This window comes from Mesoplodon mirus (assembly GCF_964341445.2).
Source record: "Mesoplodon mirus genome assembly, chromosome: 11".
Taxonomy (NCBI): domain Eukaryota; kingdom Metazoa; phylum Chordata; class Mammalia; order Artiodactyla; family Ziphiidae; genus Mesoplodon; species Mesoplodon mirus.
In genome coordinates this window covers 97356185-97379688 of record NC_138987.1, presented here as the reverse complement: position 1 = coordinate 97379688, position 23504 = coordinate 97356185, and the positions used below count along the sequence as shown (strand labels likewise).

Genomic DNA, 23504 nt, shown 5'->3' with positions numbered 1-23504 from the left:
CCTAGATGAAAGCCCTGTAGGCGCTCTCGATAATTTTTAAAAGCATAAAGAGGTCCTGAGACCACAAAGTTGGAAAACCACATAACAGGGGATCCATTGTTTTTTAATCCCGACAGTATTCCACAGCACTGGGCACACACCCAGCAGACCCTACTAAATAGATGTTATGTGAAGGAGTGGCTCCATCCCTGTAACTCCAATATACTCACCACAGAGAAGCTCCTGTTCAGCCCAGAGCCACTACTATTCCCTCATTTCATTCATGTTTGGATTCAGAGACTATAACATGCCCTGTATGTTCTGTCACTCAGGACAGTCTGCCCTGGGTTGCTGGCTCCCAGACGGAAGGGGTCATATCTCATCAGCTCGAGGACCCTGCCTGCGGGGATGCGGGGATGCACATTCAGTGGGGGGCAGGGGGGCAGCAGGGGGCGGGGTCTCTGAAACACAATGATTTCCCTTCTCTCAAGCACGCTTTCTGCCCTGAACCATTCTTTCCGGAGACACTGTAGACAGTAGTGTGAAGAGGAGAGATTCGATTTTGGAGGGAAACACCCATGACGTCCAAATGCTAAGTAATCTGCATTTGCACACAACTCTGTAGAGACTCCCAGGCTACGTGACAAAGCTCGATGACAGTGACTCGTTAAAATTCGTGGTTTTCCACCTCCCGCACCCAGTCAGTGCCCCATCGCGTGCTCGGAGCCTCAGAGGTTCTCAAACAATCCTCCTCCCTCCATCAGCCTCCTCTTCCTCAAATCATGCCCCTATTCGCCTGGGATGCCAGAACGGCTGGCCAGGGGTCCACGTGGGAGCAGAGGTCCTCAGGGGGCTGCAGGGGCGCCTGGCAGAAGCGGCCACTCTTCCAGCGAGTTGAGAGCTGAGATTTCAGGGCTGCGGCGTCACCCAAGAGCCAGTCCTTTCCTGATTTTACGTCTCCTCCTCGGCATGCACAGAAAACATCAGAAATAACTGTGGCGGGGGGAGATGGGGGATGGAGGGTGGGTATAGGGAGTATGGGTTGGGGGGAGGTGCCCCGGGGCTGAAGGAGCTGCAGATTTGTCTTCCTCCGATGACTACAATTTCACTTTGAGCATCATTAATCAGTTCAAGAGCCATAACCACAGCAATGTGAAGCCACCCTACAATCATCAGGGGGAGGGATCCCAAGCCGGGAGGGGGCGGGGGGTGGTTCAAAGCTGTCGACATGGATACAGGCTGAAGCATCACAGGCGGGCAGGGCTCCAGCTAGACTGCACCCCACGCACTACCCAACCCAATCCCTGTACCCATACCCACCCCCTGGTTGCCAAGGCGGCAGCACATACCCTGAAGACAGTCACCAAACTGCGTGGAAAAGTCCAGCAGGTGTGGAGCTCCCCTGCTAATTCTCGGCTTTGCTTAGAGAGTAGCCCAGCGTCTGAGAGCACTGGGCCGACAACCTGAACCCCTGGGTCCTGCCACCAGAGCTTCAAAAAAGATCTCGAATCATCGGAGGTCTAAAGCTATGCACCCTACATCTCATTTGAAATAAAGTTCCTCGGCACTGAATGCCAGTTTCACTTCTAGAATGGTGTTCACGCCTTGTTTGGTGCCCTCCAAAGGCCTGCAAGGTACCTGAGGCAGGGAGCACGCCCCTCTCACTGGAGTCTCCCAGGGCTCCCGCCTCACTGCTGGGAACACAGAAGTTGTAACTTCTGTGGGTAACGGTTGTTACCCAAAAGAGTAAGCAGCCCTATGGCGAAAGTGATCTCAGCATCTCTTCCCATGTATCACAGGCATCTACTTACCCGCTACTCCAATTTTCTTTGGCAACCCACGCTGATGAAGGAAACTTAAACTCTAGTTGACTAGTCTGCTGCGTAAGAGAGGAACCAAGACGACTCAGGTCATCAAACCTGAATTGTCCTAAACCAGATAACCAGAGCTTCAGGATGCTGTCATTGACCGTGTCTCTGCCCCATGGCTGTGTACCTCCCCCTCTTCAGGTGGCATCTTATGGGCCCTTCCGTCAGGGGCTGCTGGGCAGAGGGAGCGGATGGTACACGAAAGGAAGAGGAATGGGGAGGGGGAGAGGCAAGTTGAAAAGTAACTGTTTATCCACAACTTCACCCAAGAATGGGAACCGCTTTGGCCTCTCAGCCACAGACTTCAGACACCAAGACTCTACCCCCAAACAAGCATGGAAATCAGTTTAAAAGAAGAAAATAATCAAACTTAAAAAAAAAAGAGTCTCTGCTTTGAAAATTGAAATTCTGAATTTTTCCTTTCTTTTCGGCAAAAAGGGCTAATTGGTTCCATCATGCATCCTCCATCTGGCCATAACGGCAAAGCTTTCTTCTTCAGGATGACTTCCAAAGTCCTTCCTCTCTGCTCTAGACCCAGGGAGAGAGAGAGAGACCCGATCTTTTGTCCTCCTACTCCCAGAAGCGGGGCCAGCCAGGAGGAGAAAGCACTGAGAACGTTTTCCTTCCCCTCTCGCCCCAAAGAGAAGCAGTGCCTCGGCCCAAACAAAGCACGGCCCACCGAGGACTTCTTTACTGATCCCCAAAGTCCCTTCAGGTCACCAGGTACTTCACACCTGCTGCTTAGAAACACAATTCCCCAGGGAAAAGGCTCACATTTTCTCTCTGCCCAGCACTGGCCACAGCTCTGCTGATTCTACCAAGCCCAGCAACACTGGTCCTCTGCAAATACAGGGTCGGGGTCAAGGACCAGAGCAGGGTGGGCTCAGACCCTGGGACTGGTACCTGAAAACACCCTCATAATATAAAACCTAAGGCCTCGCATTTAGCTTCCAAGACATCTCTGGTTTCCTGGACACAAAGGCTGACCCACAGCACAGTTTCTGGTCCGCCTCCCAACGTGAGAATCTCATGAAATCTACAGGTGCTGCCGAGTGACAGGGACTGCAGCTCTGCCCCTCCAGGCCAAACACCCGGACAGGTACGTAGAGGGATGATGCTCAACTCCTGAAAACTCATTTGGTTTTGATTCCCCCCAGAACCAGGGCCCAGTCTGCCCGGCATTCTGCTTTCATCCCTGTATTCCAGCCGGACGTAAATCTAAACCAGAACCCCCCAGACAGTGCACTGAACAGAAACTATATTTACCCATCACCAAATTGTCTTGACATGTGCTTAATTACTTAAATGCCTTTAATTCCAAGCCTTTTCTTCTAAGAAAATATAAACCAGTTCAGCTGGATGAATGATAAACCAGATGTTTACACCACACAACATGGTCTGGCTTCGGTCAAAATAATTAAGACATCGTCTCCTGAGTAGGGAGGGGAGATGCCCAAAGCATACATTTGTTTAAATACTCTGACACCAAAATACCTATGAAAACGTAGCTCCATCAAGCTGTAATTTTCTGTCCATGAAAAGGCAACAGCTTTCATATGAAGGAACAGGAAAGGTGTCAGTCAAGGAAGCTTGGGCTTCTTTCCACGGTAAAGCACACTTGAAAGGCATTCCAGAATGGAGTGAACTGGCACAGTCCTAAACCCGACCGCTGACCTGACGTTATGTTGATTAGAAGGCACCATCGGGCTGGGCCAAGTTCGTGATGACTCACAGGCTACCACCACCTTGCAGATCCCAAACTCACAAGTACTTCCAGGCTCTGGACATGGTGCGTGTGTCAGCCCACCATCCCTCACTTCCCAGGTAAGTAAAAAGGAAAGGGCCCGTTGGCTTTTGCGGAGGTTACAGAAGAAACCCCCCAAATTAAAAGTTAGATAGTCAGCAAATGCCGATCCTTTTTCAAGGTCAGCTCCCCTTTCTTTGCCTTCTTCTGCGAATTTTTTTTTTTTTTTTTTTTTTTTTTTTTTTTTTGCGGTACACGGGCCTCTCACTGTTGTGGCCTCTCCCGTTGCAGAGCACAGGCTCCGGACACGCAGGCTCAGCGGCCATGGCTCACGGGCCCAGCCACTCCGCGGCATGTGGGATCTTCCCGGACCGGGGCATGAACCCATGTCCCCTGCATCGGCAGGCGGACTCTCAACCACTGCGCCACCAGGGAAGCTCCTTCTGCTAATTTTTATCCTGCTGCCCCTCCTTTCACCAAAGAAGGAAAAAAGTAAAGAAAAGAAAAAAAGGCGACAGGAAGTCCAAGAGACCCTACTGCTGGCCAGGACACTTAAAGGGACCAAACGGCGAACGTCTATATAGCTAATGTTAGAAAAACCACAACAAAGATTAAGCCCTTCACAGAGCGGACTTGGTTTCATTTGAGGACTTCGGGGAAGCAACATTCAGATGCCCAGAAGGCCAGCACGTGGACTACCCTCCCCACTCCCAGACGTAGGCAGGGCAAGAAGCCTGTGGCAGCCCATCCTGCACTCACATCGTTGTCTACCTTTAGAGTCCCTAAGAGTCACCTGGGGAGTGGGTTAAAAATGCAGTTTGGGACTAGTAGATGCAAACTAGTATATATAGGATGGATAAACAACAAGGTCCCACTGTAGAGCACAGGGAACCATGTACACAGAGGGTAAGAGCTCTCCCGCTAATTCCAGGTCACGATGCTACCCTGGCATCCCCAACTGCCAGGCCGCACCTTTGTAAATGGTCTCTCTGTTGATATTCCTGCCCTGAATGGTGGTCATGTGAGTGTGTCATTTGCTCCTGTTGGGACCCTAACCTGACTCTCTGGAGTGGTTCCCTTTCTGTCTTTTGTATCATGTGCTTTCCTTGCATGCATCTCTCTCGCTAGACAGCCACGTGGCTTATTCGTTCTTCTCAAATGCCACTCAAATGTGAGCTCCGTAAAGGCAGGGATCTGAGTCTGTCTGAGTCCCTACTCTAGTCCCCAGTTCTAGAACGTGAATGATGCGTAGGATACGAATAAATATTTGTTGAATGAATGGATGTCACGGTGGGAAGACCTCAGCTTCCACCTTCGCTGGAAAACCTTTCCCAATAACTTCATCCGTTTATTAACTGATCAGTTTACAAGAGCACTGAAAAAGAGCCAAGAAACTCAGCTTTCCATCAGCTCCAAACCTCTAACCTTGGGCTCGAAGTCAATCTCTCTGTTGGGAAAGCGGTTAATATCTAATATCCGTTGAAATTACTCTGCACGGGAGTTAAAGGATCAAAGGAGATAAAGAGTGTGAAAGTGCTTTGCAAAGCATACAATGACACACATGCAAGGGGCCCTTACTATCTTGGTTAAAGGAAGACCTCATGTGTACAGAGATCTCTTACCTGGTTATCTCAGCTCTCACAACAGAGAACCCAGAAGAAAAAGTATCTCAATCCCAGGCAACCGATTCCCTAAGGTTACGTACCTAGCCACAGCAGAATCCTCCAGATCCTCCTGCAATGCCTTTTCACTTTCTCTTTACCCCAAATTCTAATGAGTTTGTTTTTCTGTGTCCTAAATAGCACAGCAAACCTTGAAATAGCAAAACTCAGGGAGGGAGGTCACCAGAGTCAAGAATTCAAAAACATCAGAGACTGTGGGGCAAACAGCCGTAAAAATACTTAGGTAATCCTTGAGGAAACTTGAATAACCTTATATTCTCAAGGATAATCCTGAATCCTACAGAAAAGCTTACGTATGCCTTTATATAGAGACCATATGTTGATATATTCTATATGAGAAAGCAGGGAAGTTTAGAGAGACTTTAGAAAAATTTCTATATAAAAAGATGTTGCTGAGGACATGAAGTGCTACACCACTGACTGTATTCCCCTCTCACTTCGGTCCAAGGTCAAATTTGCAGCCCAACTGCAGAAGCTAGAGGGCCGTATGGTTTGCATATCTGCAGTCTATTTTTTCCTCCTAGTTTCAACATTCTATTTTAATTTGTGTTTTTCCTGTTTCTTATTTCTTTATTATTTATATTATGCTGTTTTATTGTTTTTCTTGTAAGTCACCTCAGAAGTTTTGTGGAACAAGATGGGACTATAAATAAATCAATACATACATCTTGTATGCAGCATAATGCTTTGCAAAGTAGGCATTCGAAAAAATGTATTTTCTACAAAGAAGAAAGTGATAATACCAGATAAACGGGAGTGATTCTGAATTATTATTATCTTTAGTTTTATTTTTCCATCTTCTATTTCTAATCTTTATTATCTTTTCCACCTTCTAATTTCCACTGTAATTGAGGACAATGAGAAAGGGAATAAAGCTTTGTAAATTGGTCACAAAAGTAATGACCACATAAAAGGTAATTCCAAGGCTGAAGGATCAATGAAAATGCCTTGGAAAACAATTCCGCACACAATCCTGTTCTTCGTTTTTCTTTTATTTTTATGAGGCAACCCTCCTCTGGAGGAAATCTAAGCCAATTCTAAGCCCATGTGTGTTTCTCTATAAAACCAGAGAGAAGGGCAATAAAATCAAGTTACCCATGGCTCAAAGGTCCGTATTATCCTGAGGCCTCACAATGTTATCACGTTCCTCATTCTTTCTGATCTTCTAAGTAAGATGGTAAGTTGGCCAAAAAGCTTAAAGGGTACTGTATTTTCCCAGGCGGAAGTCAAAGAACCTGAGAATCGGCCTTCAGCGTTCTCCTCTCCTGGGAAGCAGAGTCAGTCCCTTGTTAGGAGCTAGTAAATCATCAGCAACTACTGTGGAACCAACAGCCCATAAAGACTCAGCCAAACGCCACGCTGAGTTCCCTGCACCCCAAAGGCAGAGGAAATAGGATCGGAGGAGGGAACCCAGGTTCTAGACCCAGTTCCAACAGTGTCTCAGTATGTGGCTCTGGAAAAGCCACCCCTCCCGTCTGTGCACCTTGGTAACTGGAGATGATAATTCCTGACACACCTACCTTCCCGGGGAGTCATGAAGCTAACGCTGGATAACTTATGATGATATTTAGATGCATCCATGGGAGTTGGCTGTTCTGAATCTGTGCTCCCTTTGCCCTCTGCACACTTCTAATATCATACCTACCAGATTATCTCATAATTATCTGTTTACATGTCTGTCCACATGGCTAAACTAAGAGCCCCGCAAGAACAGAAAGTAGGTCAAATTCATCTTGCCATCTCTGTTTCTATAACGTCATTTGACACATAGTAGGTGCTCAATAAATGTTTTCTGAATGTCAAAAAAGAAAGAAATTTTTGAAAACTACTCAACAACAAAATCCTTAAGATGTCTGACTTTGTGACATCGGAAAACAAACAAACCAACAAACAAACAGATCCTCAAAGGGAAAAAAACTGCTGTCTTAAAGCAGAGGGTCTCTAATGACTTTTCAACAATCTGGAGGCTGTCCCTCAAAACAAACTTTAGTTTTTAAGGACTTCCCAGTTTACAAAACAAACTAACAGTTTCCCATTTAATCTTTACAAAAACTCTGCAAGACACGTAATTCTTACCTAAAAGGGAAAACTGGGTGGGAGAGAAGTTAAGCCATTTGTCCACAAACACACATCACAGGGAACTCACCAGCTCCTGCTATGACACTAGCCGGCTGAGCACGTTCAATTAATTCACTAAAGCAAATCAACTTGAGCAGAATGTGCAGCCAGCCGAGTGCACAGGGGGATAAAAGATGATCCACACACATCTCAAGGACCGTCTCGGGGGTCTAAGCCACGGACACAGATAATCACCAAGAAAGACATCAGACTTGATGGGAGTTCCGAGGAGAGAGCATAAAGGGAGACCCTGAGGGGCAGAGGTATTCGGTCTGGGGGTGGGCCCAGGTGAGACGTGGGGAAGGACATCCCAGCAAAGGGAACGGCAGGAGCGCAACCAGAGAGGGCAGCAGTCACATTAACAGGAAGAAAGGCAGGAGAGACGGACAGGGTGAGAGAGGAATGAGATGGAAATGGGCACAGCCAGACGCTGATTTCAAGGTTCTGGGAATATCTCAGTGGAGGTATCCAGCTGGCCGCTGGAAAGGCAATGGGGGAGAGAAGTGGGAAACAGAAATTCACGGCTGCACGACTTCTGTGCAGAGTGAGCAGCGTCAGGAGGCCAAGGGAACGTGGAGAAGACAACCTTGAAAATGGGAGAGGAGGAAGAGGAAGCAAAGGAAGCAAAGAACGCGTGGTCCAGGAAGGAGAAGCAGGATCCTCCCTGGTCTCCTCGCTGGGTACCCACTATCAGAAGATGGAGATTCAGTGACAGGGTCTGGAAGGATACAGGAAGACGAAGACGGAGGAAAAAGCCATGCAACGTGGGCAGGACGGAGTCACCCGTGACACCCAAGGGAGCAGTTTTGGTCCAAGCAAGGAGGGTGTGAGTGAATAAAAGGCAGATTACTGGAACCAAGGAGTGAACTGGACTAGAAGTGAGGGTAAATTCCAGAACTTTGATGGAGGCCATGAGAAAATACAAACTACATCCTCAGACCTCTTGATGCCTCTGGTGGTCCTCGGTTACCAGTGCTCCAAGTGAGGGCTTCGGTCCATCCCACGGGGCTGAGGGGCCAACGCATCGCCTCGCCCACTCAGAGTCTCGTCTCATCAGCACCGCGCTCCAGACAAACACCACCACAGAGAAGATTTGATTTTTGAACACTGGAGCGGTATTTAAAATGTTGTCGTGACATGAATACATCAAAGCAGTCACACAGTCGCCCCCGAGAGGGCCCGCACTGTTCTAATGGTGCTATCACCCCACAGCACCTGCTCTGAGTCCCTCTTCAACCCCCTCCCTCAGTCCTCAGGCAGCACATGGACCCCACGTAACTCTCCAACGTCAGCTATTATTACTGCCATCGTGGTTATTGTTCCTCAGCTTGACGGCCCACTTTATTCCCTAGACTTGCCTCTGAATGACTCTTTTCAACTAAAAGCTGCCTCAAAAGCCAAAGGTTTGGCACCCCAGGGTATGTTCTGAGTGATGAGTGACCGCAGCCCCTCTGGAAAGAGCATTCCACCTGCAGGGGGATCGTGTGGACAGGACACCACGCGTGGACCTAAGCTCAGCGCCTGTGTCCCCTCCACCACCCGTCAGCATCCGGACCGCCTGCCTTATACTGCAAGCTCCCACACACTGAGGGTCCTGCTTCAAACACAAACACCCCCAGGTTCAAAAACCAAACCACAAGGCAAACAGGTTTAGCCAGACAGGTTCAGTGGTGACAAGGATGCTGAACTCAGAAGAGGTACCGCCAGACAAATTCACCCTCTCTGGGAGTCAGCTTCTCTGACATCAAGTGAGGGGCTTGGACTAAAAGGCCTCTAAGATGCCTTTCTTCTTAAAAACAAACAAATTAAAAGCTGCCATGATTTGGGTGGTTATTAAAACCTTTTGGAGACTGTGAAGGGAGAGGAGATGAATTTTCAGGATCAAGTGAAAGGTGTCAGCAAGGATCCAAGGAAAGGAGAGGAAGGACAGAGACCCGGGGTGGAGGTCAGGGGGCAGCCCCAGCCCCATGAGAAATGGGGGCAGGCAGGGCGTCCCCTCCATGCGGGCGTCTGTTTATCTTGTTCTCAGCCTCCCTGGCCCCCCAGCCCGTCAGCACGGCCCCCGGTGGGAGAGTCCTCACCCATCACGTTGTTGGCTCGAGAGCAGGTGGTGCGCTTCAGGATCTCGTGTACCTAAAACAGACGACAGTTCGGCCGTGAGCGTCTGGGCCACATGGTGCATCCCCAGCCCGGGGTGGGGGATGGGGGGGCAGGGATGGGCAGGCATGTGCCGAGCTCACGGACATTCCAACAAAGCATCTAACCCCTCACGCACACAGCCCCGCAAAATAAAGAAAAGCCTATAAACTGACTGCGGTTACAGGAGGGAAGGGGAGGCCAGACTCACATCCCTCTGGAGGGCCCAGGAGGAAGCCAAGAGGGAAGGCAGGGGGGGTCCCTGCCGCTGAGGTGTCCTGAGCGAGCTCCCTGCAGGTCCTGAGGGCCCGTGGGCCCCCCTGCAATGGAGCTGTCTCTCAGAGCTGCTTTGGGGACCCATGAAAGCGCTTTGGCAACTAGAAAAGGGCCACCTACATCTTGGTCCTTGGTGCTATCACTTCTCTTGCTTTTCCCCCAAGTCCTTATCACGCCTCCCCAGTCAGAGCAGGTCCCACACATCCTCAAGACTCCAAGTGTCACAGCGCATCCTGGGCACACGGCAGGCTGCTGCTCGGTGACCGCTGCACCATCAACAGGTCAACAGCCCCGACTGCGGGGCCTGCAGGGACCCTGTCGCTCACTCAGGAGGGCGGGGTGCTGAGGGCACCCCAGCCAAGGAAGCAGGGACCCAGGGCAGAGTAAGCCTGCAGGCCAACTAGTGCCCTCCAAGGGGTCTCAAGCCTGCTCCCGGCTCCAGGAAGGAAGTCGCCGTTGGGACAGACAGCTGCGCTGCCCAGATGCCCACGGGGAAGGGGGCACAGGGAGATGCAGGCAAAGTCCTCAGACCAAAGCCCAGGGCAGAGCAGACCCCAAGACAAAACCCAAGGCCCTTTGCTCCCCCCATCACAATGTGCGGTGGACTGGGAAAAGGGCAGGAGGGGAAGGAAGAAGCTTCCAGAACGAGAAAAGATGTGTTACTCCATCATCATTCACACTCCCACGTTCCAGCCACAGACCTAGAGGGAGTGGTAAATAACTAACTTCCAGCAGAATGGGGCCCAAGAATGTTTAGTTCACTTCTAATACGATGCAGTATCCAACTGCAATAATAATTAGGAACAGCATTTATATGGCAGCCTATTATTTTACAAGCACTTTGCAATTATCGGGTAATTTCCACAATGCCCTATAACGTCCCCCCCAGTCGTGGGATCCAAGCTGTGGGGAGAGTTACAGCTTGTAACAGCATCAACTAAAACAATGGGAACTTTATGCTTTTTACTGTAGGAAGATAAAAGAGATAAAAGAAATCATATGCCCGTGTTAAATCTTCCTAGAACACTAGGCCAAGGGACCTGAGGTGTTTTCTTGCCCATCCTACAAGCAAAGAGTCAGGGCCGTGTTTTCAGCGTGACTTGGAAACGTTCTGTATCTTCCTCCAATCACCTGCCCCTCCTTACCCTTCTCATCACCCTGCTGACTTGGAAGTCCTCTAGGTATCTAACACTTATTCCTCCTCCTGTTGAAACTTAAGTTCTTTCCTAGGGATCAATGGAAACACACTGCCATGTTTCCACTGTGGCCTAAGTGACCAGCGTTCCTTGGGCCCCTTTTTCTCTCTCCTCTTCTGTCCATAGGCTAGATGCTCTCCAGGGGGGGAGGGGATAAATGGATCAGTGAACAGAGGTGCCCTACAGCTCAGAACTGGGGCCGCAAGGCCCAGGCCCTATGTAGATTTTCATTGGAATCAACCATCCTGCAAAATCCAAAACCTTGACTGCAAAAGGCAAAAAGACAGTAGAAGAATGGCTACAGTCACAAATGTTGGCTTCCTATTGAACGGGCTGGTAATTTTGTCCTTGGACAAACTGCCCAGCTTTAGCATTCCCTGTGACCGCAATGCGCAGGACTTCTTTGGGAATGAAAGAAAGAAACTCAGCAGCCCAGCAATGAGCCCTCATTTGGACACAAACGATCTGCCTGAATTTTTTTTCAATTCATTGCATCTCAGAGCCTCAGTTTCCTGAACTGTCAAGCAAGGGGGTCATCTGACTAGCTGAAAGTCTCCCCCAGCTCTGACATTCCCTGCTTTTGTGATTCCAAGAAGGGCCTGGGTGGAGAACCATAAAGAGGAGATCCCCCCGCCCCTCAAGCCAAGAGTGAGAAGAGTTGTTGGCTATTTCGATACTGGGATTGGGAAGCTCCTGGATGCTCCTTCCAGTTGCTAGGCAACTCCAAGCAAAGGATGATGGGAGGCAGCAAGGAAGGCGAGAGATGCCCTGCCAGAGGGGGTTCAGGCTTCCTCTCCCCCTCCTGAGCCCACCACACCTGGTGAAGCACCTGGTTAACCGGTTTACTTACAATGCGGCTACGGGTAGCATTATCAAAGAAGGTGTCCTTGTCCTGGATGTTGTACCTGGCGATACCAAGAAAGCAGGTCAATTCATTTCATTATCCTTGTCCGGGGACTACCATCACCCCAGGCCTCTAGAAAGCAACCTAGCAAGATGTGTAAGACACACACACACTCACAACATTTACACTCTTTCTGACCCAGTAATTCTGAAAACTTATCATAGAAATGTATCACTGGGAAAATGAATTCAGCAGAAAAAAAAGGTCCATAAATTAAAATGTTCATTACAAATTACTTATAACAAAGATTATGGAGCTAAGACGCAATTCCAAAACCTAAAGGATAGATTATCATACAGCCATTGAAAATTATAATTATGAAAACTTCAGAAATACTGTAGAAAAAGTTAGACTATCATAGAAAAACATTATACTGTGATACGTTTTAAAAGTGAAAGTATATAAAAAGGATTCCTGTGTGTGGACAAAGACAGTAAACACACAACAACAGGGAACTCCCTGGCGGTCCTGTGGTTAGGACTCAGCAGTACCACTGCCGAGAGCCCAGGTTCCATCCCTGGTCAGGGAACTAAGATCCTGCAAGCCGCATTGTGTGGCTGGGAAAAAAAAAAAAAAAAACACACAACAACAGAAAAGAGTGCAGTTTCAGGGTGTTGGGGTTATAACTAGTTTTCAAAATTTCATTTAATGTTGTCACTGTTGTCACAGCAATTAGATACCAAACTGCCAATTACGCAAGACCTGTGTCTGTTGTAAACTTCAAATGTTGACCTTTTACTCAAAACAACACCTGTGTGGAATAAAGACGCAGACGCAGAGAATGGACTTGAGGACACGGGGACGGGGAAGGGTAAGCTTGGACGAAGTGAGAGAGTGGCATGGACATATATACACGACCAAATGTAAAATAGATGGCTAGTGGGAAGCAGCCGCATGGCACAGGGAGATCAGCTCGGTGCTTTGTGACCACCTAGAGGGGGGGGATAGGGAGGGTGGGAGGGAGACACAAGAGAGAGGAGATACGGGGATATATGTACATATAGAGCTGATTCACTTTGTTACACAGCAGAAACTAACACACCATTGTAAAGCAATTATTCTCCAATAAAGATGTTAAAAAAAAAACAAACATCTGTGTGACTGTCCTTAGGGCACTGTGCTGGAGGGCACACAGACACCCGAACCATGCCCCCGGCCCCCTGGGAGCCCAGCCACTGGGGATGGGTGGAGGGGGTGTTTCCAAGCAATTGATGCAGAGGAGAATGTGACCACATGCAGACCATTGCTATGAAAACTCAGAGGATGGAGAGCACATTCTGGCTGGGGCTGAAGAACTGGCCTGGAAGGATCACAGACGCTGAGTGACTGGAGCCGTGTGGGAGGTGGCAGGTCAGGTGCCAGCGCCCGTGTGGAGAAAGGGCCCAGGGAAGGGCAGATGTGGAGGATGCACAGGGCGCAAAAACAGCCGCCGGCCAGGAGGTCCACGTGCCAATCCCAGTCCAGCCACTTAAGCTTTCATGACCTTGGACAGATCCTGGGCCTTGGTTTCCTCTCCATAATAGAAGGATAATTATATCTGGACGGCCGCTTCACAATGGGAGTGTGACACTGTGATTTATAAAAAAATATATATTTTGGTCTTCATCCACTGCGCTCACAGCTTCCCAAGCCCTAGGAATTTTCTGAGCCGTAAGAGCCATTGAGCGTTTTCTGAGCCATAAGAGCATCTTTTGGTATAGTATTTGGTCTCCTGTCCTCAATTCCTGAAATTGCTTCAGAGACATAAAGGTGACAGGAGTGTTGCGTTATTCATGACAAGCCCCTTTCAACCACCAGTGAGTTTATGTTAATGAGGTGACTTTTGGAAAGCCGCTAAAGATAGGGCTGGTTGCCAGGGAAACCACCAGGAGTTAGGGTTGGAACTTTCAGTCCTACCCGCTGATTTCCAGGGAGCAGAGTGGGACTGGAGGTTGGATCAATCACCAATGGCCAGTGATTTGATTCAATCACGCCTATGGAATGAAACCTCCATAAAAATCCAAAAAGATGCGGTTTGAAGAGCTTCTGGGTTGGTGAATCAAAACGCTTTCACGCTGAGCCCAAAACTCACGGGGACAGAAGCTCCTTTGTTTGGGACCTCGCCTCATGTATCTCTTCACCTGGCTGTTGATTTGTATCCTTCAACATCCTTTATAATCAACTGGTAATCCAGCGAGTAAACTGGCTTCCTGAGTTCTGTGAGCCACTCTAGCAAATTAGTCGAACGCAAGGAGGGGGTCGTGAGAACCTCTGACTTGTAGCCGGTCGGTCAGAAGCACAGGTCACAACCTGGACTTGCTGAGGCATCTGAAGTGCGGGGCAGTCTTGTGACACTGAGCCCTCAGCCTGAGCAATCTGATGGTATTTCCAGGTAAACCGTGTCAGAATTGAGTTGAATTGTAGGGCACCCAGCTGGTGTCGGAGAATTTCCTGGTGGTGCGGGAAAACCCACACACACATTGGAACTGGTGACCAGAATTGGTACCAGAATCATTAAGGGGTAAAAATTCAATGAGGGAGCATATGCATGTGTACAGAATTGTTATCTAACATGGCAAAGATGGGCAGAGATGGTACCCAATGAATGGCAGAAACACAGCCCATCAATGCCATCTCTTCCAAAAGCACAGATCCTGTATCTTTTCTTCCTTTCCAAGCCCATTCCTTTCCCTCTCTCACTCGATTCTCTGATCACTCTTGATAGCTTCTTATTTTATCATTAGCTCCTAAAACAGAATTAGTGCTTGGCTTCTGCATCTCCCACTTCCCAACCACGACTCCCCCTTCCAAAGGCTTCCCAAAAGGCCATCCCTGAGAAGGAAACTTATTCCCTCCCCTCCTCTGGGTCAGTGAGGGCACGAGCTGGCAGGTGAGAAGACAGACGTCCAGAAGCTTCACCCACCGTCTCTCTGGATTATCACAGAATCTTGAAACCCTGTTAGGCTGGGAACAGAGCAGAAGGTAAACAGGTGTCGGACCACTCTGCTCACAGAGTCCCGAAGTTTCTGGCTGTCTGCTCCCTGATTCTCTGTCCATCACGCAAAGGGACTGAAATGGCAGGTTTTCCCAGAAGCCACGGGATGAACATTCAGGAGCCATCTGCGATCATCTCGCTCAGGGACAGGGACTGGGAAGGCAGACACAGGGAGTACTCCACCCTGAGAGCAGGCTTCCTCCCCCATCTCCCAGGCACCCGGGCCCCCAGCTCACGAGCTGAGGCCCCAAGGGGTGCTTGATGTCCCTTCCCATCCCCCACGCAGCCCCACCCCCAGAGTTCCAATACTCACAGGTACATTTTCTCCCTGGAGAACGGGTAGGAGAGGTTTTTCATCCTGTTGCTACTGTGCTCGGGCACTCGGGGCTTCAGGGGCGTGCTCAGCTTCTGCAGGAGCTCGTTGAATGCCTTCGCGATGCTGCCTTCTGACTTGATCACGCACGTCTACGGAGGCAAAGCCACGGGTGTGAGAAGGAGGCCGCGTCTGACACTCAGAGAAGGACTCACAGCCAGAGCTGCTGGGGGCTCAGACTCCCCCCGCAGGGGACACTCTGGGGAGAGGACGAGACTGGGGAAGCCAGCAGGAGGGTCCTGCGCTTCCTCCCCTGTTTTCACAAGGCGGTGAACCCCCTCAACTGTTTGTGCGAATGGAGGTGACCAGTGCAGGGAAGGAGGAGCGCGGTGACGAGTCCAGACTTTCTATACATCTTTGTTATATCATCACAGAAAACCTACTGTGTGACCGTCACCATGCTAAGGGCTTTACTCAAATGAGCTCCAACACACACTGCACCCAGCCAGCTAGATAATATTTACTCTCCTGTTATGATGAGGAAATTAAGGCTCAAAAAAGTGAGATGAGTCAACAAAGGTCACACAGATAGCAACTGGGCGACTGCTTGGATCTAACTCGTGTCAACCCAATCCTAAGTCTGTACTCTACAACCAGACCACGCCCCTGTGTGATGATCCAGCATCACTTCTCTTGTGCTCTTCTTAGGAGACATCTGATAAATGAGTCTGCTTTCAAAGTACTAAGCACCTAGTGAGTACCTGCCTTGAGTAAAGCACTGCGTCAGTACCAAGATAATCACTGGTATTTATAGTACCTATGGTTTATCATAACGTACAGAGTGCGTCTGCATACACTATAGCTTCTTGTCTTTCTAACTGACGGATGTTGTCATTGAGACACAGAGGTTGTACTTGTCATAGCAAAGCTCTGGTGGCTTAACAATGGCCACAGATTTTTTTTCTCCATACAACTTCTCCATTTAAGAGGTGGCATCTCTGTTTCCACCCCCTTAAGTCTGGATGGGCTCTGGGGCTGCCTGACCAGTGCAGCAGAAGGGACACTATGCCAGTTCCACCCTTTAAGAAGATGGGCGGCTCCTGTCTTGGTCTTCCTTGGTCTCTGGAAGCTCTGAGCCGCCTGCAGGAAGTCTGAGGAGACACGTGGAGAGGGCTCAGACAGGGAAAGGACGAGGTTGAGCCCAACCTTCCTCCTGCCCTGCCCAGCATCAGGCGTGTGAGGGAGGCTTTCTTGGACATTCCTGTCCAGCCCAACCCCAAGCCAGATACCACCAAATGACCCCAGTCAACACCACGTGGAGAAGAATCACCCCGTCTAGCTCTGCTCAAGATACTGAGCAAAAATTCGTAAGACAGAATAAAATGGCTGTGTCTTACTGACTAAGTTGGGGCTAGTTTGTCCTGCTGCAGTAGATGACCAGAATAAGAGCCACATCCAGATCCTCCGACTTGAAAGCCGGCTGTGTTCTCTATCAAGATATCCTTAAGATGCTTAAATCTAGAGAGGCTGTAAAACATGTACAAAACACTTGTAATATCGACGGAGATAAATGCCACAAAAGACACTCAAAATGCTTTGAGGGCTCAAAGAAAGGAGACAGCACATCCAGCTGAAGAATCAGCAAAGTGCTTCCTAAGGAGAGCAGCATTTCTGTTGGGACCTGAATAGAAAGGTAACCTTCTTTTGTTTTTCTGTTCTTTAATAAAATCATGATAATCAGTGGGAAGGGGGAGAACCTCCCCAATCTAACAACCGAAACACAAGCCCGGTTTATTTATTTCTTCTGACACACTTTTCTATGCATTTTGACTTAATTTCAATCACAAAATTAACACAGTTCTAGTAAACAAAGAAACCAAAACCAGGGACTTCCCTGGCGGTCCAGTGGTTAAGTCTCCACACTTCCACTGCAGGGGGCATGGGTTCAATCCCTGGCCAGGGAACTAAGATCCCACATGCCATGTGGTGTGGCCAAAAAAAAAAAAAAAAAAGGGACCAAAACCAAAAAGTATATTAACTAACATTAACAGTTTCCTTTCACTTCCAATCCCATCCCATCCTCCACTCCAGAGGAAATCTCCATTCACAATTTGGAGTATGTTTTATACTGACTCTCTCCATACATATTATATGGAACTGAATCCCCTTCCAAACACACCTGTGATCATACTTCACAGGTACGATGGTATAATTCTACAATTTGCTTTTCTCGTTTAGCAATATATCCCGAGTACATGTCTTTCCAAGTCAGTCCACGTAGAACTACCTTCATGAAGGCACCATATGACACAGTGGGTACGAGTTCTAATTTGTTTAGTCATTTCCCTAGTGATGGGCATTTATTTTAGTCTCTACACGTGTTTCATCTTCTTTGATCATACTTCTATTAACCTCACCTTATACATACTTTTAATGAATAAGGCTCTAACAGATATCAGCAAAGACATTCCAAGCCAACCAAAAAAGTAAAAAAGCTCAAGCTGGATTTAAGAAGGGTTTACAGCCTGGTTCTTTGGTGCTCGGGTTCTGATGGGGGAATCGTGACGGTTCACGGCAGAAAGGCACATGGAGACCAGTGCATGGAGATCCCGCTGCACGAGGCAACGGGAAGTCAGTGAAGGGTGTGAACAAGGAAAACATCAGAGCTGTGGATCAAGAAATTCATCAGGCGGGGTTCTGCACAGAGAAGGAGCCAGCCTTCTGAAACGAGGGGACCGTTTACTTCTGGGAGCACAGACCATTTCTAAGCATCTCCTATGCACCTGGCTTGATGTACATCAGCACTGATCTTAAAGACGTGCCTCTAAAAACCGAGAGGGATTAAGAACCTCAGTCAAGATCACACAGAGACTGTCATCCAGATAGTAAGTGCTGGAGCCTCGGAACCTCGTGGCAGAGCCTGCGACCTTGGCTGCTTCACTCTACTCTTCCTCTGCCACGACGTGAGTCATCGTCAGGGAAAAACAGTGCAACTTACCCTACGGCCCCTACTGTCATACAGCTCTTGACCCTCCTGCCATCGGTCACTTAGATGCAAAGAGCTCACCTCTGGGGCATCCTTGGGCCTGGAGGGATAGGGGCAGAAAGGTGACCCCTTCACCGTGCCCCAACACATCTCATAGGTCATTCAGGGCAGGTTCCAAGCGGCCACGTGTCCTGCGGCATGTTCACCACACCCGTAACCATGCGTCTGTAAAGGGCATGTGCGTGGCAATTCAAGTTTCAGAGCAGGAGGGAAGCTGGCTGGCTCTGCATCCTAGATGCCTCGGAATGACAGACTTGGACCGACCGAGGGTGTTTCTCCTTTGTCCACTTCTCCTCATGTCCACCTCTGGTTTCCTAGTCTAAGGCGGCTTCAACTACAGCAATAACGGGCTTGCCACCCTCTTGCTTAGGGCTGCCAGATTTAACAAATCAAAATGCAAGAAGTCCCGTTAAATGTGAATTTGAGGTAAACAATAAATTTTAACTTTTAAGGAAACAATATTTTCATTAAAAAAGACAACTGGAGGGCATACTCACAGAAAAAAATTATACTAGAGCCACAATAATTTTTTTTGTATAAGTATGTCCGCTGCAGTATTTAGGACATACTTATGTGGATACTAAAGAAAGTATTCATTGTTTATTTGAACTCTGGATTTAACTAGGCAATGCTGTATTTTATCTGGCAACCCTACTTTTGTCCACCTCTAATTCGGTCTCCACGTTGGAGCAAAAATCTGATCATGTCACCTCCCTGCGGAAAAGTCTACAACCATTACCCACTGCTCTTATGATAAAAACCACAATTCTCCACACAGCCTGGGGGGTCCTGTAGAAGTCTCCACCTTTTCCTTGCCCCACAGTCCCCTGCTCACTGCACCCAGCCACCAGCCTCGGGCAGTATTTTTAGTACTCTATACCCTTCGCCTTCTCCCTCCCCCTCACCAACCTCTGTTCACAGCTGAGTTCTCACTCCATTGTCACCTCCTGGGGGAAGTCTCTCCTGGCTCCCCGACAAGGTCAAGTCCCATCTTCACAGCGTTTCGAGGGCCCAAATTCCTCTCCCTCACAGCACTTATGGTTGTGATTTTACATTTATTTGAACGATTATTTGATTCATGTCCGGCCTCCCCACCAAACAATCTCCACGCAGGCCGGACACTGTCCAAACCATCCCCTATGGTTAAACGAACGAACGCATGATAGATCTCTGGGGACCCAGCATTGATGACAGCACCTGCTGCCACTGCAGGAGCCCAGGCCGGGGACAGAACAGTCGTCGGGTAACAGGCCCTGGCAGAAGGAACCCAGGATGGGGAATAAAGCCACTGGCCGGCCGAGAGGTCTCCCGGCCTGTCGGCACCAGCTGCAAGGGCGCGCGGGGTTGCCCGGGCCCGGCAGAGGCCAGGAGGGCCTGTATTCAGTCCATGCGGATTAACAACCAGCACCTGCCCCAGGGCCCTGTCCTGGAAGACAGTTAGCTGAGCACCTCCGAGATGGTCTTGAACCTTCTCTTAGCAGTGGGTCTGGCAGAGCTCCCTAGAGAATCGGGCCAAGGGGAACGGGGTCTGTGGCCTGTTTTTGGAGGGACCAAGATAAATTCTGACTGTTCCTTGATGGGGGGAGGGGTGCTCCTAAGTCCTACAAATAGCATCATTTACCTCCAGGAAAAATATAAACGGTGCAAAAGGCCAGAGTCCCACCAGCACCGTCAAGGCGACCTCCACCCCACAGCCCTGATGGAGGCCCTACACACACACCCGGGCTGACACACGGCCCATGCCCACAGTCAAACACGGCGGGTGGCCCCATGCACGCTACCACGGATGCTAAGCTTGGAGGACAAAGGACCTGCTTCCTGCCTCTGTGCCTCTGCATGTGTCGTACCTATTCCTAGAACTTCTCCCCTCCCCCTCCACCTGAATTACCCTCCTTCTCCTCCGCTGGGCTCAAGTACCAGCTTTCCCAGGAAACCCTCTTTAGCCACTCGCCTGCTGTCATGCTTCCTTAGCATTCTCTGAACGAATACCTGTGTCATAACGTTTGCCACACTCATCTCTAACTCGTGGTTCACGCGTCTGTCTCCCCAGCAGACTGTGGGCATCTGGGGAGCAGGGAGCATGCCCTGGGCACACAGGAGGAGCACACTAATGTCTACGGAGTGAATGACTTGGGTCCTGGTCCTTGCTGATGCTAACGAGCTGTGTGACTCTGGGCAAGTGGCTCTCCCTCTCAGATTCTTCATCTCTAAAGAGAGAATTGGGGAACTTCCACTTCCCACTAGGATGGAGTAACAGGGACCAGATTTACCCTACCTGAACCAACCAAAACACCCAGAGGAAAAAAAAAAACATGAAATAATGGTTGCTCTGGTCAGAATGTTTGTGTTCCTGCAAAATTCACAGCCTGAATCCTGACGCCCAGCGTGATGGCTATTGGACAGTGGGGCCTTTGGGAGGTGATTAGGTGATGAGGGTGGTGCCCTTGTGAATGCGATTGGTGCCCTTATAAAAGAGACTCCAGAGAGCTCCCAGCCCCTTCCGCCATGTGAGGACACAGCAAGAAAGTGCCAGCTATGAACCAGGAAGGGGGCTCTCACCCAACCAGACTGGTACCCTGGTCTCAGACTTCCAGCCTCCAGAAGAACTGTGAGACGTTCTGTTGTGTCCAAGCCTCCCTAGTCTGTGGTATTTTGTTAGAGCAGCCCAAATAGACTAAGAAAGCAGTTTTCAAGATACTGGACGTTGAGCAGTAACAAGTTCCTGAGAGACAGGAAATGAAAATGGTGACTCCTGGGATCGCTCTAGCTCACTGCCTAGAGAGAGGTCCAGGGCTGAGGGGCAGGAAGGGGAAAACGGGTGGAGGCCCACACACTCCCTGGTCTGAGGAGCCTTGGCTGTAGGTCTGGGGAGACCAGGGCAACCAGAGCTCCCAGGACAGCGCAGCCAAGGGGACAGAGCTTCATGAAGAATCCTACAGACAGTCCTCCTGGAGCCCTGGGCAGCCGGGTGTGAGGAAGCTACAGGGCGCTGGAGAAAACCCATCTGCAAGGGTTGGGAACAGCCCCTCTCCCCACCAGCCAGGATGGAAAGCTCACCATTCGAGGGGCGCTGGGTAGAGTCCTGGGGTCCACTCACCAGTGGGGATAATTAGCCCGAGGCTGAGCCCCGCTCCAGACCCACTTCTCAAATCATAAAAGACAGAACTTGACTAAATGGCTTTGAAAGCACCATCCAAGTGTAACCTTCTTTGGTTTTAGACATTTAACGAAAAAGACACATTCATTCTCAGCACAGACACGTCTGGGCACCTCCTGGGTACCAGGCGCTGAGCCTGGGGGTGGACTGGTTGCTTGTGCCAGAAGCTGAAGAAGCATGGCGATGAGGATGACCCCTCCACACGCAGGATGCTCACCCTGGAATCCCACAGGCTCCATGTCACCAGGGTCCAGAAGACTCGGCAAGGCAGGCCCACCCAGCAGTGTTAGCCTCGCTATGTGACAGACAGGGAAACTGAGACTCAGAGAGGCAGGGAATTGCCAGCGTCAGGGGTGAAACCAGGCCTTGGAACCCAGGCTTCCTGACTCCCCTATCCAGGCTCTCTTCTTAAACCTCGGATCCTTGGAAGGGCTGCGTGGTCCCCAAAGAAGGCAGAAGGCTCCCTCTCGGCCTGCACCAAGCTCGGCGGCCTGGCTCTTCCCCCACGTTCCACAGGGTCCACGAAAGGCGCCCCCATCCTCTTTGGTATTGTTAATACAACCAGCAGAAGCATCGTTATTACTGTTGTTCTTGGACAGTGGAGAATGAGGAACATCCTCAGAAATGGCAAGACACATGTTCACCAGCTGTTCCCCATTACACCCTCCCCGGGTACACGATACGCCTTTCATGTGCTTAAAATCATAAATAATTTTTAAAGTATGTTGCTCTTATTTTTTATTCCAGGGCTCAAATGTGGTTCTCATAAAAGTCCGCTTTGGCCTCATTGTCACAAGCTAAGAGGTTTACTGAAAGGCCTTCTTTTCTTCTTTCTTCCCCCGTCTCCCTCAGCCTCTCCCCTCCAGAGGGGCACGGCAGTGTGGTCTCAGGGCTAATTTGTTTCCTTCCTGCATCGGAATCACGTTCCTTCCCAGGATGCAAGGAACTGAGGCTGTAGTGATTGTCTATCATGGACAGGTACGGACTGCTGTCCCCATTTTACAGGTAAAGAAACAGGCACGGAAAGTTTTACTAGCGTACCCGATGTCATGCAAACACTAGGAGATTCAATGACCACCCCCCAAAGATCAAGGGGAGGGAATAACCATATGAGATCTAAATAAAATAATCTTGATTATCCATGAGTCCCTCATCTGCAGTGATCTAAGAGGGCCTCTCTCTGCAACTCGTAGGAAAAGTCAGCAGGAAAAGCAGCAACCAGGCGTAAAGGTGGAGAGCAAGCCCAGCTGTGAGCACGTGTGTCTGCTTACACCCCACGGCCCAACAGACACTAACCCAGACTGTCTTCCCCTTTCAACGTTTCTGTGCTTTCCTCTGCACCTCTGGTCACTGGGTAACAGAGGGTTGACCGAGCGGAAGATGATCACCTGCTCACCTTTCATTTCAAAAGGCTCAGATACACAGGGAAGCCAAACAGTGTGGAAGGTGCCTCTGCAAGCTGGACCGGGGTGGACGCCTCCGGACTAAAGAAGTTATGAGGAAGAGAAGCTAACGATGCAGCAGAAGAGGTCCGCTGTTCTCACGCCCCGTTGGTGCCTGAGGGGACAGGCAGAGGGAGGGAGGCGCGCAGACGTGCATGCACCGAACCCGGATCGGAGGAGCTCCGTGCACAAGCCCAGTTACCCACGCGAGCGTTAAACCACCCACCCATCCAAATGCAAGCAGCACCAGGAGCCACGAAGCTCAGCTGCAAACTGGAGCCCAAAGGAGCCTCTGTGGGCGCACCAAGAACAGGAGCTCATCAGCCCCTCCATCCCCACCAGTGCCTACGGGTCAATTTCCCATCCATGGCCTCGCCGAATGCAGCCAGTGACATAGTCACAAGATGCACATTCTCCGAGGTCTGACTCTGGATTCACTTATGGCTTTTAATTCTGTTTCAATATGTCCTCTACACATGAATGAATGTTTGCTGACTTTTAAAATGTGGGAGAACTCCCAGCTACTTACAGGGCTGACAAACAAGCCCCCTTCTGAGCCATGCCTCCTGCCTCCTTCCAGAAGCTCAGCCGTCACCCCGCCCTACCCACCACCCGCAGTCTCCACGCCGCGCGCACTGGCCTCGCCTCCTCCCGGATCCCCGCACGGGC

The 23504-nt window shown here is 49.8% G+C and overlaps 1 protein-coding gene across 1 annotated transcript in view; it reads right to left on the bottom strand.

The window, feature by feature from the left end:
* ANO2 (anoctamin 2) overlaps nucleotides 1–23504 on the bottom strand; it is a gene marked incomplete at both ends in the record, with an annotated part of 328154 nt that overhangs the window by 235515 nt on the left and 69135 nt on the right. Inside the window, 3 exons of the mRNA XM_082634789.1 lie at nucleotides 9473–9524; nucleotides 11850–11904; nucleotides 15191–15342. Of these exons, the coding sequence (XP_082490915.1) occupies nucleotides 9473–9524; nucleotides 11850–11904; nucleotides 15191–15342 (259 nt within the window). The remainder of the gene's footprint in view (nucleotides 1–9472; nucleotides 9525–11849; nucleotides 11905–15190; nucleotides 15343–23504) is intronic.